Raw genomic sequence first — 20,136 nt, 5'->3', positions numbered from 1 at the left:
AACAGTAGTCTCTTCCACCTTCAAGGACTCCAACGACTCGACCTCAATTTCAACAAACTTGATGGCTCTCTTCTTGAAAACAGCAGCCTCTTCCACCTTCAAGGACTCCAATGACTCAACCTTGCTCACAACAATTTCAATGGCTCTATCTCATCGAAGTTATTTAATCAGTTAGTGAGTTTGACTCATCTTAATCTCTCTTCTAATTCATTCTCTGGCTTAATCCCCTATGAGATTAGTCTCATATCAAAATTGGTTTCACTCGATCTTTCCACGAATGCTTATTCTTCCAGCTTGAGATTTGATAGCCAAGGTTTCAACATGCTTGCACAAAACTTAACCAATTTAAGAAACCTTACCCTTAACTTTGTAGATATGTCTGATGTTGCACTTCCTTCCTTTCTGAACTTGACTTCATCTCTGGAACGTTTGAGTCTCAGAGACTGTCAACTACAAGGGGAATTTCCAAGTGAAGTATTTTGCCTTCCATACCTCCAGCACATAGATTTAGGTTCGAATCAAAATGTCACAGGTTATCTCCCAAAGACAAACTTGAGTAGTGGCCTTAAGTTGTTGGACCTTACCTCTTGCCGTTTTAAAGGGCCAATTCCTGCATCATTGTGGAATCTCACTCAACTCATCTTCCTAGATTTTTCTTATAATGATTTTGGAGGACAAATTCCAGATGCTTTTCGAAACCTTAATAAATTGACTTTTTTGTTATTTTCTTCCTCTAGTTTTAGTGGTCAACTTCCAACAACTATGTTCAACCTCACACAACTTACCAAACTAGATTTATCATATAATCGATTAGAAGGTCCCCTGCCAAATCATGTTAGTGAGCTTCTATTGCTAGAAGAAGTGTGGTTATCTAATAACCTCTTAAGTGGTGGAGTACCATCTTGGCCGTTTACTTTGCCATCTTTGCAAGATTTACGTCTCAGCTATAACAAACTCATCGGTCCAATTGACCAAATTCAGACGCCTAATTCTGTCCGCTATATCGATTTGAGTTTTAACGACATTCATGGTCCAATACCCAGTTCTTTTTTTGATCTTATGAACCTTGAAGAGATTGATCTTTCATCAAACAACTTGATTGGTGTCATCAAGTCAAACATGCTTGCAAAACTCAAAAATCTTATGTACCTGGATCTTTCAAATAATATTTTACTATCGTTAAGCTCAAGCGGCGATGGTGAGAACTACTCCTTCCCTCAGCTTGTTAAAGTGTCATTCTCTTCTTGTAACATAAGACAGTTCCCAAGTTTCTTTCGAACATCAAACTTGAAGGATTTAGATCTTTCCAATAACAAGATTCGTGGTGGAATTTCCAAATGGGAAGCAGAAGGGTGGGAACGATTGATCAAATTGAACCTTTCTTACAACTTTCTGACCACTTTGGAGCAATTTCCTGGAAAGAATCTTCAAGTTCTTGACCTTCGGTCCAACTTGCTTCGAGGCCCAATTCTGTCAACTTGGTTGAATCTTCAAAATCCAAATCCACCACCGTCTTTTACGGAATTCTTAATTTCAAAAAATAACTTGACTGGAAATATCCTTCCTTTGATTTGTAATTGGAGTTTGCTCACAAGACTTGATTTGTCAAGAAATAACTTGGATGGAGCGATTCCAGAATGTCTTGGACATTTCAGCTATCTCCGGTATATGAATTTGGAGATGAATAAGTTTTATGGCAAAATCCCTGATCTTTTTACAGATAATAGGTTGAGTTATCTGCTCCTCAATGACAATCAATTGGAAGGATTACTACCGCGATCTTTGGCTAATTGTAGCATCTTGGTACTTTTGAATTTAAGGAACAACAAGCTCAATGATACCTTTCCCTATTGGTTAGCTTCACGTCCAATGCTGCAAGTTCTTCTTCTACGAAATAATAGCTTGCATAGTCCCATGCCCAATTCCATAGCTTCATCAAACTTCTCCACATTGCGAGTACTTGATCTCTCTCATAATGAGCTCACCGGTCCCTTGCCAACTCTGTTCGTTTCCTCTGTGACTGCAAATTAAGGTGCCATGAAATGTAAGTTGTGGAAAGAATGATGGTACTAATCCTGGCTCCTTTTATTTTCACACAGACAATAAATTGGAAAAAAAAATAGCTTAATTTGATAAAGAAATATGACTTGGTTTTTTGTCAATGAATGATAATTTTAAGATTTAACTTTGTTCTAATGGATGAATAAGCACTAGTTCAGTAACTTTTCAGGCAAGCTCAAGTTGTCAATAGTGGTTGATTTGGATCCTTATATAAGTCTTAACAATCATCTTTACACAAGATGTGGATTTACTAATTTTTCATGTTTAAATCATGTAATCTTTAAAAACTCAAACTCAAGTTGTTATTAGTTTTCAAATCCAACTCAAATGTGGGTCCAGTAAATTTTTAAGTCTAAACCATGTGACTTTCAAAATATTAGTAGATTTTAGGTATAAACCACGTGACTTTCAAAATGGTAAGTTTAAGTTGTTAATAATGATTGACTTGGAAGTCTTAACAATTACGAATTACATTCACAGTAAATGTGGCACACATTATGATCACAATCAATGCTCATTTCACAAGATCAAGATTTCACAGCGTAATGTGAAAATCCATATCAAGTTGACACATGCTTTGATACTATTTATAATAATCTAAGTCTAAGCATTGATTCGGTAACTTTTTAGATCTAAATCACGTGAAAAGCTCAAGCTTCAGTTATTAGTAGTAATTTACTCCGATCGTTATATAAATTTTAACAATCACATTTACATCAAATGTAAAATGAGATATTGCAAATTTAATTATATCGAATAACTTTGATTAAAAATATTTTTATTATAAATATAATAATATTTATCTCATTTGAAAATAAACTATTTAATATTGTAGCTAAAAAAAAAAACTATTTAATATTGTAGCTGGAAAGGGACACAAATCAAGATGGTGTTAACTATGATCTAATGCATGCAGGAGCAATAGCAAAGCATTGCAAAATGAAGTTCTGACCAATTTTTCCCTCAATTGATATTCTAAAGTATGCTTCGACAGTAATTTCAAGCAATAGGTACCTTTTTGGAACAGCCAGAAGAAAAAAAACAGAATACCAGCTATGGAACAGTAAGTAGTTCATACCTTGTTCTCGAAAGGAACAGTTCCATTGCACATCCCCAGAAAAAAAAAAATTGGCTTTTCTGTGATGTGAACTAAACAACATGGTTGATGCTTACCTATCTTGTCCATTTTACATTTCTTTTTAAAAGTAACTTTAAATTTGATAAAAGTAACCTTATCATAGAATGATAAAATTATTTAGTGCTGTCATCACTTTTCCATTAATTCTTAATTGTCCTCCATGGTTTCATATATGCTGCTATAATATTATCAATTGTAAGGATTTTCATGAGGAGATCCCATGGGTCTTGATGATGCACGAGCTAGAATTATATGCCAACAGAAGTCTTTAGCAATTCTATACAGGATTCAGATGGTACAATAGTTTTAATGTTAATATATTCACTTTTCGAAAAAAAAAACTCTTGAGAGAAAAAAGAAAAAAAATTATTGATTTTTATTCTCATTATTCTTACTCTTTTTTTTCTAAAATTACTTTCTCAAGCACATAAAACTATATATACATGAAATGCACCAATATAATCACTTATAATAGTAATGGAGGTCCCTTCATTATTTTAACACCCAACACCTAAAAAAGACAAGTCATAACAGAAGAAGAGTCATGGTAAATATATTAATGAAAGATCAAAGAAAAGCTAAAGCATGTAATGGGAATTCCAAGTAAATTAATTAATTAAGACCAAAGAAAAGCAAAAAGACACTTATAATTATCAAAGAAATTAATAAAGAACAAAAAGCAAAAGGATATCCCATACTTGAAGTAATCAATAATTGCTGGGAAAGTTGCCGAAGACTGACTGTGTGTAAAGCATGAAAATATAAACAAAGACAATCTTTTTGACTGTTGAGTTCGTAAATTGATTCAATTTTAAACATTGTATTTATGAATAAATTGATTTACCATAAATTGATAAATTTTATTTTTAAATTATTTAATTATTTATCAGGTGAATAAATACGTAAAAACAAAAATATAAGAAAAAACAATGCTACTCTAACTTTTAGTAGGTGCGTTTAACTTGAAAATGCAATGGAATGATGGGAAAAACATGCTTAGACACTTTTCTAGCAATTTCCTGATTCCTCTCCTTCTATCATCTTGAAGTTTTTCCTTTAACATTGTTAAGTGTCATACCATCACAAACGGCTTACTTTTGACATGAATTCTTACTTTTGACCTATCTCTCTTCTTTTTGAAAAAAAATAAAAAAAAAAAGTTATCTTTAATTTCTGATGATGATCCCAAAATGTGAAAATCTTTATAATTTCTTAAAGTTACTTTGACGAAGACTTGAATTAGTTGTAATCTATAATAAAGAATTTTTTTATTTAATAATTTTTTATTTCTATTATCACATCAAGTGAGTTAAACAGTAATGAGTTGCAATTCTATGAATTAGTTTTGTGTCTGTACTGAGATTTGGATCTAATAAGCCTATCCCAATAAGCCTAAAATAAAAGTAGACATCAAATTAGAAATCAAGAAAAATATGCAAATCGTACTAACGTCTCAAATGGGATTGGATACAGTGGCCTTAATGCTTTTCATTCTAACACAGCACATACACTTTTCCTTTTTTTTTCCATTAATTTAATTTTGACAATTTAAGAGATTTTGCAAAGACTTGTTGGTTGACTTGAAAAGGGATGTCTCCACTTCTCAGGTACTTCATTTATAATGTCCCTCGACCTCAGCCCCAACTCATTTTCAGTTTCACCTCCCTAGCTTGCCCTTTTTCGACTACCCTTGTTTCATAACTTCCTTTTTCTCGAGAAAATATGGGAAAGGTAGTTAGGATGTTGTATCGAATCCTTTTCCTGCTTTTAGCGTTCTTGCATTTCCAGGTCCATTGTTCATTGACTTCCTCTTCCTCTTTTTTTCATTCAGCTTATTTGTGCCTCCCAGAACAGAGAGCTGCCTTGCTCGAATTCAAAAACACCATTTCTCTAGATGATTGTTGGGTACCTTCTTCTTACCCTACAACAAATTCTTGGAATGAAAGCACGGATTGTTGTTCATGGGATGGAGTCAGTTGCCACATGGTGACGGGTCATGTCATTGGCATCGACCTCAGTGCCAGCTGCCTTAACGGTACTCTCCCTGCAAACAACAGCCTCTTCCACCTTCAAAGACTTCAATGGCTCGACCTCAGTGCCAACAACCTTCATGGCTCTCTTCTTGAAATCAGCAGCCTCTTCCACCTTCAAGGACTTCAACGACTCAACCTTGCTCACAACTATTTCAATGGCTCTATCTCATCAGAGTTATTTAATCAATTAGTGAGTTTGACCCATCTTAATCTCTCCTGTAATTCATTCTCTGACTTAATCCCATATGAAATCAGTCTCCTGTCAAAATTGGTTTCACTCGATCTTTCAAGGAATGGTTATCCCAGCTTGAGATTTGATAGTCAAGGTTTTGACATGCTTGCACGCAACTTAACTGAATTAAGAAACCTTATCCTTGACTTTGTAGATATGTCTGATGTTGCACTTCCTTCCTTTATGAACTTGACTTCATCTCTGGAACATTTGAGTCTTAATTATTGTCAGCTAGATGGAGAACTTTCAAGTGAAGTTTTTAGCCTTCCATACCTCCAGCACATAGATTTAGGTTGGAATCAAAATCTCACAGGTTATCTCCCTAAGACAAACTTGAGTAATGCCCTTAAGTTGTTGGACCTTTCCTTTTGCCGTTTTAGAGGGTCAATTCCCGCATCATTTGGAAATCTCACTCAAATCATCTTCCTAGATTTTACAAGAAATGATTTTGGAGGACAGATTCCTGATGCTTTTGGAAATCTTAATAAATTGACTTTTTTGTCATTTGATTCCTGTAATTTTAGTGGTCAACTTCCATCAACTATGTTCAACCTCACACATCTTACCCATCTAGATTTGTCATATAATCGATTAGAAGGTTCCCTGCCAAATCATGTTAGTGAGCTTCAATTGCTTGGAGATATTAGCATATCCAATAACCTTATAAGTGGTGGAGTACCATCTTGGCTGTTTACTTTGCCATCTTTGGGAAGGTTAGATCTCAGCCATAACAAGCTAACCGGTCCAATTGACCAAATTCAGAAGCCTAATTCTCTTGAATATATTGATTTGAGTTCTAATGGCATTCATGGATCAATATCGAATTCTTTTTTTGATCTTGTGAGCCTTGAAACGCTTGATCTTTCCTCAAACAAGTTGAGTGGTGTCATCAAGTCAAATATGCTTGCAAAACTCAAAAATCTTACGGATCTTCATCTTTCAAATAATAGTTTACTATCATTAAGCACAAGCGGCAATGATGTTAACTATTCCTTCCCTCAACTTGTTAAAGTGTCATTTTCTTCTTGTAGCATAAGACAGTTCCCAAGTTTCTTTCGAACATCAAATTTGAATATTTTAGATCTTTCCAATAACAAGATTTATGGTGGAATTTCCAAATGGGAAGCAGAAGGGTGGGAAAGCTTGCTCGAGTTGTACCTTTCTAACAACTCTTTGACCAATTTGGAGCAATTTCCAGGAATGAATCTTGAAGTTCTTGACCTTCGGTCAAACTTGCTTCAAGGGCCAATTCTTTCAAATTCTTTGATTTGCAATCAAAGTTCGCTTGTGTTTCTCGACTTGTCTAGAAATTACTTGACTGGAACCATTCCAAATTGTCTAGGAAATTTCAGCTTTTTTCTCCAGTTCATGAACTTGGAGATGAATAACTTTTATGGCAAAGTCCCTGATTCTTTTACAAGTAATTCGTTGACAAATCTTTTCCTTAATGACAACCAATTGAAAGGATTACTGCCGCGATCTTTGGCTAACTGTAGTTCCTTGAAAATTTTGAATTTAAGGAACAACAAGTTCGATGATACCTTTCCCCATTGGTTAGCTTCACTTCCTGACCTACAAGTTCTTATTTTGCGAAAGAATAGATTGTATGGTCCCATGCCCAATTCCATAGCTTCATCTAACTTCTCGGCATTGCAAATAATTGATCTCTCTCATAATGTGCTCACCGGCCCCTTACCAACAAAATTCTTCCAAAATTTGAGAGCAATGAAAGATCATGTACCTCGAAAGAGACTGTCGTGTACTCCTGGACAGCCATATAATCGCGACTGCGCATCTTCTATGGTTGATATTGAGAAAGCTTCTGTGAATGTAACAACAAAAAAATTGGAGATGGAGTTGGTGGAAACCCTAACTATTTTTACATCCATAGACTTTTCGAACAATTTATTTTGTGGACAAATTCCTGAGGAACTCGGAGAACTTATTTCTCTCCAAACGCTCAACTTGTCTAACAACAACTTGACTGGTCCTATCCCACCATCTTTCGGAAATATGGTAGCACTTGAATCGTTAGATCTCTCGTCAAACAAGCTTGGTGGCAGAATTCCTTCCCAATTGACGAATCTGACATTCCTTGAAGTGTTAAATCTTTCACAAAATGATCTTGTGGGACCAATTCCCCATGGGAAGCAATTTGATACTTTTGAGAATGATTCTTATAGTGGTAACTTGGGATTGTGTGGCTTCCCACTATCAAAGCAATGCGGCAATGATGAGGAACCAAAACCACCGGTAGCAATGCTTAACGAAGATGAAGGTTCTGAAATAGCCTTTATTTGGAAAGTTGTAATGATGGGCTATGGATGTGGAGTGGTGTTAGGATTGAGCATGGGATACATTGTATTCACAACAGGAAGACCATGGTGGTTTGTCAGAATGGTTGAGAGAGATTGGCAAAACAATGTTACAAATTGGATTCGCAGACGCAGCAGCAGAAGAAGAAACTAGCACTACATCCAGATTTTTCCTTTTCATTTTTCTACTTGTCAAGGTGGCTTTCGAACTGAATCTAATGCAACAGCAGCTTCTGGGTGTTCTTCGTGAGGAGCAGCATTTTATCATTTTTAAATTTGTGAGCAGCTGCTTTTGTTTGAAGTTTGTATCGAAAAATGTTGTAATTTAAAAGACTTTAGTTAAAAATGCTTTACTTTTAATTTTAATTTTAATTTTTTTATTTAATTTTCTTAATTATCCTCACAACTCTACACGTGGACTCCACAGTAAGTCTTCTGCTTTACTGTCCTATACAAAATTCTTTCCTGTCCAAATTCCAATCTGTAATCTCAGTTGCCCTAGGCGGATCTCGGTGCATCGCCGGCGAAGACTTGTCTGAGTTCGGCGTTGGCAAGGAAGGATGGCTAGCATGACGCCAGCACCACTCTTTTATGTGCTGTGGACGCCCATTCTCTCGCCATCGCTAACCGATCTCTTATTCTCACCCTCGGATGGTCCGACCCGGATGAGCTTCGTGTCAATATGCGACCCGATATATCACCTATCGAGGCCGAGCACATCACGGCCATAGAGTGGCTGGTTTTCTATGAGATTAAAGTGATTGCAGTTGGGACCTCCTGAGGGTTCATCTTGGTGTACACTTTGCGAGCAGATTTGATTCATAGACAGGTAATTATTGTTTTTCGTTTCTGTCTTTTTTGAGCTTGGTTTGGTTGTTATTGCTATTTGCTTGAAAGGTTGCTTTAAAGCAAAATTATGTAATTGATTAAATGAATATAATGTTAATTACTTCATATAAAAGTATATTTATGCGTTTCAGATATCTAAATAATTACATTTTCATTTTTAATTCTTCAAAAATGATTGCTTTTTTGCGTTTTGCTTCAAGAAGCAAGCAGTAGAAGCACAATAAAAATAATTTACATTCAATTTATTGAATGCTGGATTTGTTTATGTGTTTAGTTTTTTAATTTTACCTTCAATTTAACATTTTAACTTGATTCATTTGTAGAAAAGTGACATGAACATAAATGGTGTGTTTTGTAGATTTTCATGTAAACTTATAGGTTATATGTGTTTTTTAACTGATGAGTGGGATGAAGTCTTGTGTTAACATCAATTAGATCTAAAGCTATTAGGTTGGGATCAGTTAGAGATATATCATTGTTGGAATGGTGAACTCATTTGTTTAATATTTGATTTTAGATGGTATATCCAGGACGCATCGTAAAGTTAAGAGTCCGTGGAACCAAGAAAGATCTGACACAAGATATATCTTCAGAGGAGGTCTGTGTTGTCATACCTGGTGTAATTGCTCATTTTGATGGATCTGATATTCAGGTGAATCCCTGCTTAAATGTGTAATAATTATTCAGGTACATGGCAAGAACCTTGCCTGTTTATCTGATGCAGATGCAAAGCATTAGATTTATTAACTTAGATGACTCCCTTCTGGTAATGTAGAGTATGCTTCAAAGGTGGTTTTAAGAAACACATTCTTGTTTTTGGGATCAGAATCCAAAGAAAGATTCAGAGGATATAGGAAACTCTAATGGGAGATTACCTTACCAGTTATGGAATGTTAATAGGTGTGGGACATGTGTTGATGCAGCAATCACTGGCATAATGCCACCCCTTCTCATGGAACTCCAAGTGATTTCTAATGTTGCTTTATCTTTACTAGCTCATGCTAGTAGTTGAATAATTTATTTTTCAATTCTTAATTAATGGCCATTTGATCTTCAAAATGAGCATTTGAAAAAATGGTTTTACTGGTTCAATATTTTGCTCCTTATAGTACATTTATCTTTCATTACAAGAAGGGATTCTTTCATTTGTAGTTTCACTTTTTTGCTTTATTGATAAACTTTTGTTTAATTATGTTCAGAAGATAGGAACTGTTCCTTGATGGGAGCTATTTTGTCAAAAGTTGTGCCTGCAACATTTTCCACAATTGCTTCTTTTTCTAAAATGATATGGCGGTCTGAACAAACGCCAAAGAGGAAGTCAGAAGAGAAGCCTCAGTCATTTGCTCGAGGTGAAGTTTGTTAAACTTGTATATTATTCCTCATTTGGTTCTGCTGTTAGTTCTGCTGTTATCTTCTCCATGGTACTTAAATTATGTAGTGTGAATCTCTAAAAATATGTGCTTGTTTCAAAATTCATGTATACTTATAATTATTCTAAAAGAAATATTTTCTTAGAATCAAATTTTTAGGTGATTGAAGCTGATTTACATTGGTCAGGAGTGTTTGCTGTTGCTCAGATCATTTAACTGAACTTTAGTTCTCATTTTTCCTTTGGTACTATCACAAGATTTGTGGCAACAGTCTCATTGTTAAGCATGTAACCTCTGCTTGCATGTTTCTCTGATTATTGTATTTAGTAAGCCTTTTTATAATTTTTATCGTCATCCTTGCCACATGCTTATTTTTGCTGTTCTACTATGGGCTTACACCAAAAGGGTTCATCGTAGCGTGTTCTGATGTGCAATTAAATATTTAAGTGGATAGAGAGAGTATTAATTATTTAAGAAAGAACTTTAATGTTTTGTTTACAAATAATTGTTTAAATAATTATTTAAGAAAGAACATTATTAATTAAATAATGTTTTGTTTAAATAAGAACTTTAATGTTTTGATGTTCTGCAAATAATTGTTTACTATCATTAAGCACAAGCGGCAATGATGTTAACTATTCCTTTACCCGGCTTGCTACTGTGTCATTCTCTTCGTGTAGCATAAGACAATTCCCAAATTTCTTTCGAACATCATTTGGAAATTTTAGATCTTTCCAATAACATGATTTGTGGTGGAATTTCCAAATGAGAAGCAGAAGGGTGGGAAAGCTTGCTCGAGTTGCACCTTCCTTACAACTTTGTGACCACTTTGGAGCAATTTTCAGGAAAGTATCTTCGAGTTCAATGGAATTTTTCTCATTGCTTGTGTAATCTACAATTGATTTTTCCTTTGTTTTTTTCTACTTGCTAGGGTGGTGTTCGAACCGAATCCAATGGACCCTCCTTCTCTAGTATCTGGCTTTTCCATGACAGTGGTTTGAACAATTCAGGGTGTTCTTAGTGGATAATTTGCTTTTCATATTTGGCAGCATTTATCTGAAGTTTTATGTGGAAAAGACAAGTTTTGAAGTAGTTTTTTTTTTTCTTCTGATGAACTTAGGATTTGTATTGAAAATGTTTTAATTTGCAAAACTTTAATTAAAAATGTTCCAATGCTTGAATTTTAATTTTGTAATTAATTTTCTGAAATTTCTACACGTGGGCCCCTCAAAGTCACCTGCTTACCTTTTCTATACAAAATTCTTTCCTTTCCTAATTCTAATCCGTTATCTCAGTTGCCAATGTCGAAGCGGAGCCAGAGTTACTTGACGGATGTCGACTGCATCACCGGCGAAGACTTTTCGATGAGATTAAATTGATTGCAGTTGGGACCTCCCGAAGGTTTATCTTGGTTTACTCTACTCCGTGATTTGATTCATAGATAGGTAATTTTCCTTTTAATTTTTAATCTTTTTAGAGCTTGGTTTGGTTGTTTTTACTATTTGCTTCAAAGGTTGCTTTAAAGCAAAACTATGTAATTGATTATATGAACATTGACTGGAATATAATGTTAATTATAAAGATAATTACTTCTTATAAAAGTATAATTATGCATTTCCTTATCTAAATAAGTTACATTTTTGTTTTTAATTCTTGAAAAATTATTGCTTTTTTTTTTTCGTATACTTGCTTCCAAAAACAAGTAGAGGAGCGACAATAAAAATTGTAGCTTGATAAATTTCAATTTATAGAATGCTGGATTTAATAATGTGATTAGTTTTTTACTTTTACCTTCAATTTAATATTTCAACTTCACGCAAATTAATCTTCTGTTCTAAAAATTTTAACTACAAAGGATGATATAATTGTAGAAAGTGCAAAGTGAAATGAACATAATTGGTATGTTTGTAGATTTTTCTATAAACTTGTAGGTTGTATGTGTTTTTTTAACTGATGAGTCGAATAAAGTCTTGTTATATTAACATGAGTTGAATCTAAAGTTATTAGGTTGTATGTGAACTCATTTGTTTAATATTGGATTTTAGATGGTATATTCAGGATGTATTGTAAAGTTAAGAAAGATGTGACACAAGATATATCTTCAGAGGAAAGTTCTGTGTTGTCATCTCAGGTGAGTCTTTGCTTAAATGTGTCATAGTTATTTTAGAAAATGGCAAGAACCTTGCCCTTTTATCTTATGCAGAAACAAAGCATTAGATTTGTGTATATTTTGGACATGTTTGACTAACTTAGATGACTCCATTCTGGTAATGTAGAGTATGCTCAAGGCGGAAGGGAGGGGGGGGGCTAGTGGGCCCCCAACAAGTATAAAATTTTTTATACTTTTATTTTTTTGAAATTTTTTAATTTTGTCTCTACAAAAATTTTAAAATTTTTCTAACATATTTTTTTTGAAATTTTATAATTTTGTCCTTATAATAATTTTTTATTTGGTGAGATGCCCCACAACAATTAGTCAACAGGACTTAGGACTAAAAAAAAAAACCTATTTTTCAATAGAATTATGCCCAAATTTCACTTCCCGAAACCTTACAACCATCACCTCTTATTCTCCTTTTTTCTTACCAAATAGAAACAAAAAGTCATTTTTTTCTAACACTTTTTTACTTGAGCATTCTCTGTGCATAAAACCTCTAGTCAATAACTTAAATATCATGTCATGATAATTGGTAAATTTGGTTTATTTACTGTTATTTTATTTTTAATATTTTCAACTTTAAACTTTTTTTTATTTTATAGTTTTTGTTTATTAATTTTGATTTAGGATTTACCATCTTAACCATTTTTTACTGAAAACAACAAAGCAAAGATTTAATTAAGTAGTAAGGTTAGTTATTACTTATTTATTTAAGCATTGCTTGATTGCTTTCTTACAAATTATTTTTTTTATTTAGATTTTTCTGAACAAATAAGTTTTTTATTTGGGGATTGCTTCTTCGTTAAATTGTTTACTGATATTGTATTTAATTTTTGTGATTAATTTTAGGGAATTGCTTCCCATTGAATTGTTTATTGATAGCACTTAATATTTTTTAGGGTATTACTTCCCATTAAGATTTTTGTTATTATATTTTTTAATTTTTATTTGTTGTTAAAGTTTATCAAGGAATACGATTATTGTCATGATTAAATTATTTATGATTATAGTAGTTAATTATTTTAAATAAATTATTAAGATTGATTCTTTTGAATAATTTTAAAGATTTTTGAATTATGAAAATAAATTGTCATGAGTAATAAGAAAATTGAATCTTCTTTTAAGAAAAGGACTGTTTCACAAAATGTTAGACATTTCTGAGCCGTTACCCCTCCAAACATGAAATCTTGGCTCCATCACTAAGTATGTTTCAAAGGTGGTGTTAAGAACCAAATTCTCGTTTTTGGGATTGGAAACCAAAGAAAGATTCAAAGGTTGTAGGAAACTCTTATGGGAGATTACCTTACCAGTTATGGAATGTTAATAAGTATGGGTCATGTGTTGGTGCAGCAATCACTAACAGAATGATAAAGAACAACTCAGCAAGTATAGCCACATATATATACCACATCAAACATGATTTCAATATATTATATGAATTATTTAAAATATTTCAATTAATCATGTTTTTAAAACAATTAAAGAATCCTATTATCTAAAACGAATAATTTTTGAAGTTTGTAAATTATTGATTAAAAAAAATCATGATTGTAATATTCTAACAAGTAAATCATAAATTTAATTTTTAAAACTCATAAAGTTTTTGCATCTTTGATTATGATCACTATTATAACCTTTGATAAGGATCATATCATTATTTTCATGATCTTACTATTTATTATCACCTGTTAGTAGAGTTGTATGTTAACTATTATAATCAGTTAATTGAGCCTTATGCCAATTATTATAACCTATTGGTGAAATGATATGCTAACTGTTGTAACTCATTAGTGAGATCAGACACTAACTACTATAACTCGTTACTTTTCAAAACAAAAAAAATTATTATAATTCGTTAATAGGGTCATACAATTAGTTTTGATGTCAATTATCTCACTTTTTAAGGATTAATTTGTAACTTTAAAAATTTTATAACACAACAGAAAAACTTTTCATACCTAATTCATGAATCAATGTTTGTCAAATAAATAAATCAAAATAAAAAAAAATCATATACTTGACCTTATTTTCATATACAAAAAATAATGAAAAAAATATTTACTTCATTTAAAGAAATCTACTTATACAATAATATCAAAACAAACAAAGTGTGAGGCTTAACTTATCTCTCTTTGATTCAACAACTTGTTTTCTTCAAAATATAATTAAAAGTCGAGTCACAATCATTTCAATATAGCTGTTGAGGTAGAATTCAAACCATATCGAGTCTTTTTGTTTTCTCAATCTATTTTATATTTTCAAATAATCCATCAAAATGTAATTATGAATTAAATTGAAAAGAATGTTCTACATCAACATCCATTATCAAAAAATAAATAATTGCACTTTTTTTTATTAAGAAAATGTTGTATTTATATATTTTACACTTTATAAAAGAAAGTATATGTTGATCATTCAAAAGAAGTTATTTTTGTATTGGGTGTATTAGCATCAACCTTATTCTAACTCGCTTCTGATGGGTCGGGCTCAGGTTGACATTTTCTACTCCTATACAAACAGTGTTCTACTTGGCCTTTCATTTTAGTTTGATGCAGTAATTTCTTATTTACACCACTAGGTTCTGTTCATTTCTCTCTTTACTCTGTTTACTGTTTATATATCTATCATTAAATTAAATACTTAAGTACATTTTTTCTTTTTACATTCAGGATTTAAGGGAGCCCATTGAACCCTCAATCATGCGTCATTCAAGGATAGTAAAGAGTGGGCGTAGTCTTCACTCTTCACTCCCAAAAGCTGTACAAAGACCCTTAATTAGCTCAGGTTAAGGGTCTATGCAGACAAGTCTATATGGTACGATTTTAACATGTATGCATACAACAGTCAACACGCTTCATGCCGTTCCTTTCTAACATGGTACTTTGCCATCTTGTTTAATTTCCTTTTTGAATTCCCCCTTTTTATCTTCTGTCACCATCTTCATTTTCTTTCTATTGGAACAGTTTTAAATAAAATATCTATTAAAAAAATCATATTTAAAAAATCATGTCTGTTAAAAAATAAAATTAAAATAAAAGTCATGTTTATTGGAAAAAACCAACAGATATGATTGTTTGAAACAGACATAAACTATATTTATTAAGAAAGGACTCGATTCGATCTTATGAGCTAGGACACCCCACATTTTCCCCGACTGAAGAATCCTAAGTTAAATTTCAGAGAATAAATAGACTAAGTTGCACGGATGGTCACTGAACTTTCACATAATTCCTGTTTAAATCATTAAACTTAAATTTTGTCTCAAATAAGTCGATACACTTTGTCGAGTATATCAAATGTGGTCATCTTAACAGATTCGACCTAACCAAGTAATGGTTTCAGATGAAAGAGAAACCTTAAAACCAAGCCATTTTTGTCTGTCACTTGGTTGGATGAAATCTGCTAGGGTGCCTGGATTTGGTATAGTTTGCAAACTTCAACAACGGCACAGTCAAGACAAATTAAAGTTCAATGATAAAAACGGAAATGTTGTGAAAGTTTAGTAACCAATCATGTAATTTAGGCACCTACCTAAGCCTATAAAAAGACTCTTTTTTGAAACAACAGAATGTACAAAAACACAAAAAAAAAAAAAAACAAGAAAATTAATCTCTTCCCTTTCTCTATATTCTCAAAGTTTTCTTCTATATCGTTTTTCGACAGAAAATTTTTATAAAAGTTTAGTAATTTCTGGTGAGTGCTTAGTGAATTGATTTCGTCAGTGTAAAATGTTGTCAATCACTAAGCTTCATTGTATCTTTGAGATTTATACGTCAATAACTCTTTTGTACACTATAAGTGGGGACGAATGAAACTTTAAAGACAGTGACATAGATACTCGCCTTGAAGCCAATTTCTTAATTTTCCAGTTCTATGTTCTAACACTTTCTCTTGGTTTGAATGCTTAACAATTACGTTACCATGAGTCACACACCAATAACAATCTATAAATCATTAGATCGGTTGTTCTTACCACATATGTTAATTTCATGTAGTAAGTAATTAAGGTTCATCTGGTAATCGCAAAGTAATTTGTTTAGAAAAATTGGATTTCACAATTCGTGTTTTCGTATCTTAATTATATTATGTAAATATAGAATATTAACAATTTTACGAGTAAACACCAAATATGATATGATTAACTAATCGGTGACAGGATCTGAAACTTATACATGGATACGTATAATAATCGTGTAACTTGACTCATACGGCTAACATATTTATTAAACATGCCAAGTTTTAAGTTTTATACCACACGATATAATTAAAAACACTATAAAAAGATTAATACGATTCAATTTTTAACATGTAACATGATTAATATATCATTAAATTAAAAACCCACAATTAAAATGTAATTTTATTTTTCAAATTTAAAATCAATAATCATAAAAAATTATAATAAGCTAATAGTATTATCAAATATAATAAAATTCTACATAAATAACATCCATAAAATCCATTATCTTATAAAAATAGTATCGTACAACTAAAATTAAACAAATTAATAAACATGTCCACTTATAAAAGGTTAGACAAAATAATATGATTAACACAATTAATTAAACGAGTTTAAACGTGTTGATACGATTAAGATATGAAACATGATAAGACTAAACTCATATCCGATTAACTTCGTGTTTTCTTATGTCATGTCTAAAAACTGTAAGGTCTAGGATAAACTGCCAAAAATATTTTATATTGTTTAGATAACCTTGTAAAAAATATTTCCATAAGGATCATCTTCAAAAGTTTTTTAAAAAGTTTTCCATCTTCATAATTTTTTACCATGACACTATAAAAATTAACTCTTTTTATTTATTCATTTCTCATCATATTGTTATATTGATTAGTTTATTAAGTGAAAATTAAAAGAAGGGAGAAATTTTCATATGTGAAAAATTTATTTCCTATTTTATATAAAATTTTTTCTTTAATTGATCTTAATTATTTGGTATTATATTAAATACTATATAATAATGAATTAATTTTGTTGAGTAAAGATCAGCGCCCAATTTATTAGAAAAACAATTATATGAAAAGGGATTGAATTTGAATGTGTGCCGTCTAATAGGAACCAATCAACCTTTTCTCTTTCAATAAACACGACATTAGACCTTATTCTTAGCATTTCATGAATTGAATGAAACTTGAAGATCCAATATCAATAACACTGGTTGTAATGAGTTGCAATGCTAAGATAAATTAATGTTTTGTGTCTCAACTCCAATTAGATTCCGATCATGAAATTTGGGTCTAATAAGATCAAATGAGAATTCAAGAAAAATATGCACAAATCCTACAAACGTCTCAAATGGGATAGGATTCAGCGGCCTTCTATTCATGCTTTTTTCATTCTAACACAGCACCAACACTTTTCCTTTTATGCCATTAATCGAGTTTTGATTCCACCCACTAACACTTGTGCTGTTGAAATTTCTCACCGCAATCAATAAATCTTTTCAAGTTGAGAAGGCTTGACTTTAAATGCATTAATGGAAAACAACTTGAAAGATTTCAGAAAGACTTGTTGATTGACCTGAAAAAGAGATGTGTCTACTACTTCTATTTTTATCTCCCTAAGACAAACTTGAGTAGTGGCCTAAAGTTGTTGCACCTTTCCTCTTGCCATTTTAGAGGGTCAATTCCTGCATCATTGGGAAATCTCACTCAAATCATCTTAGATTTTTCTGAAAATGATTTTGGAGGACAGATTCCAGATACTTTTGGAAACCTTAATAAATTAACAAGTTTGAGATTTGATTATTGAAATTTTAGTGGTCAACTTCCAACAACTATGTTCAACCTCATACAACTTACCCATTTAGATTTGTCATATAATCAATTGGAAGGTCCGCTGCCAAATCATGTTAGTGAGCTTCAATTGCTAAAAGAATTCGCTTATCCGGTAACCTTATAATTGGTGGACTACCATCTTGGCTGTTTACTTTGCCATCTTTGCAATCTTTAGATCCCAGCTACAACAAACTCACCGGTCCAATTGAACAAATTCAGAAGCCTAATTCTGTCTGGTACATTGATTTGAGTTTTAATGACATTCATGGTCCAATACCCAGTAAGTTTTTTGATCTTGTGAACCTTGAAATTCTTCATCTTCCATCAAACAACTCGAGTGGTGTCATCAAGTCAAATATGCTTGCAAAACTCAAAAAACTTGGAGTTCTTGATCTTTCAAATAATAGCTTACTATCATTAAGCACAAGCGGCAATGATGTTAACTATTCATTCCCTAATCTTGTTACTGTGTCATTCTCTTCTTGTAGCATAAGACAGTTTCCAAGTTCCTTTCGAACATAAAAAATGAGTTATTTTGATCTTTTCAATAACAAGATTCATGGTGGAATTTCCATATGGGAAGCAAAAGGGTGGGAAGAATTGATTCACTTAAACCTTTCTTACAACCTTCTTACCACTTTTGAGCAATTTCCAGGAGAGAATCTTCGAACTTTTGACCTTCAGTCCAACTTGCTTCAAGGGCCAATTCTATCAACCTGCTTGAATCTTCAAAATCCAAATCCACCACGAGATATGATTAATACATTAATTAAATGAGTTTAAACGTGTTGATCGTATCAGAATGGTTGAGAGAGATTGGCAAAACTATGTTACAAAGTGGATTCGCAGAAACAGGGAAAGAAAAAACTAGCACTACATCCAAATCATGCCAAGGTGAATTTTTTGCCAAAGTAGAATTACAACAAAGTTCTCATTGTTTTTGTAATCTACAATTGATTTTTCCTTTCTTTTTTTCTAATTGTCAGGGTGGCGTTCGAACTGAAGTTAATGCACCTGGCTTCTCCAGCATCTGGCTCAATCATTTCCCATGGCAGTGGTTTGAAGAATTCAGGTGTTCACTGAGTATCTGAATGGGTAATATGATTCTTGGTATTCTGAATGGGTAATATGATTCTTGGTGTTCTTAGTGGAAAATTTGCTTTTCCTGTTCAGCTTTGATCATTTTTAAATATGTGAGCAGTAGCTTTTATCTGTAGGTTTTGAGGCTTGGAAAAGACATGTTTTGAAGAAGGTTTTTTTTTTCTGAATTTAGAATTTGTATTGAAAATGTTTTAATTTGCAAGACTTTAATTTAAATCCTAAACATTGTACTTGAGCATTTTATTAATGTCTAAAGTGTATGCAGTCACACTGTATGGATAAGCTTGTATTTTATTTTATTTTTTTAAAAGTTCAATATGTATTGATATTTGAGGGAACAACAGTTCAGCTCTAGGTATAGCTGGTTTTGCATAGTTATGTTCTATACAATGTCAATACTATTCCTTTGCACCACTCTGTCCACCCCTTACAAAAGCTCTGTCAACTCTTACAGCACGGTTCACGGAATAGACAGGAATAGAATAGAATTGTTATTCTGTGAGAATAGAATAAAGTGAGAATATAATAGAATAGTTATTACTTTGTTTGGTATTGTGAATGGAATAGAGCAGAAATTGCTATTATGACTTATTACAGTGTTTGGTTGGTAGAAATAAGATTGGAATAAGAAAGGAATAGGTAATAAAAAGACAGAAATACCCTTGACCATATTAATAATTATTTTCATAAAAAAATAAAATTATCCTTATTATCATTTAAATACACATTTTAATTTTAACAATTTGAATCATTTTTCTCTATTTGTATTTTTCATGTCTTAATCTTTTAATTTATTACATTTTCATTAAACATCAATAATTTATTATTAAATTATTAAATAATTTATATTAAATTAGTTATATAATTTTTGCTTTCATTATTTGGGTATTTTTCTCTATTTGTATTTTTTATTTTTTAATCTTTTAATTTTTATTTTCATTAAAAATTAATAATTTATTAATTGATATAATTTTTATTTTATTTTTTTTCTCATCTTTCCTTTTTCTCTTTGGATGTTGGAGAGCTAATTTGGCGTTGGCTCTGGCTATATCTAGTCGTTGAAGCGCCGATCTGGCCAATGGA

General features: G+C 32.1%; 3 protein-coding genes and 2 pseudogenes across 3 annotated transcripts in view; all 5 read left to right on the top strand.

The window, feature by feature from the left end:
- LOC148761600 (receptor-like protein 6) overlaps nucleotides 1–20,136 on the top strand; it is a 97,543-nt pseudogene that overhangs the window by 71,028 nt on the left and 6,379 nt on the right.
- The window catches only part of LOC18594229 (receptor-like protein Cf-9 homolog), a 32,546-nt gene that overhangs the window by 6,031 nt on the left and 6,379 nt on the right, over nucleotides 1–20,136 (top strand). The window lies entirely within an intron of this gene.
- On the top strand, nucleotides 3–2,031 carry LOC18507169 (receptor like protein 22-like). Its single transcript, XM_007099550.3, has one exon. The coding sequence runs from the start codon at nucleotides 322–324 to the stop codon at nucleotides 2,029–2,031; it is 1,710 nt and encodes a 569-aa protein (XP_007099612.3). The 5' UTR covers nucleotides 3–321.
- LOC108662863 (receptor-like protein 9DC3) lies at nucleotides 4,765–8,139 on the top strand. Its single transcript, XM_088808359.1, has one exon. The coding sequence runs from the start codon at nucleotides 4,922–4,924 to the stop codon at nucleotides 7,931–7,933; it is 3,012 nt and encodes a 1,003-aa protein (XP_088664485.1). The 5' UTR covers nucleotides 4,765–4,921; the 3' UTR covers nucleotides 7,934–8,139.
- On the top strand, nucleotides 9,146–18,474 carry LOC18507170 (uncharacterized; annotated as a pseudogene).

This window comes from Theobroma cacao, chromosome 7, assembly GCF_053813885.1.
Source record: "Theobroma cacao isolate CCN51 chromosome 7, ASM5381388v1, whole genome shotgun sequence".
Classification (NCBI taxonomy): Eukaryota; Viridiplantae; Streptophyta; class Magnoliopsida; order Malvales; family Malvaceae; genus Theobroma; species Theobroma cacao.
The sequence above is the reverse complement of the archived record's forward strand: the minus strand, read 5'-3'. Positions and strand labels throughout refer to the sequence as shown.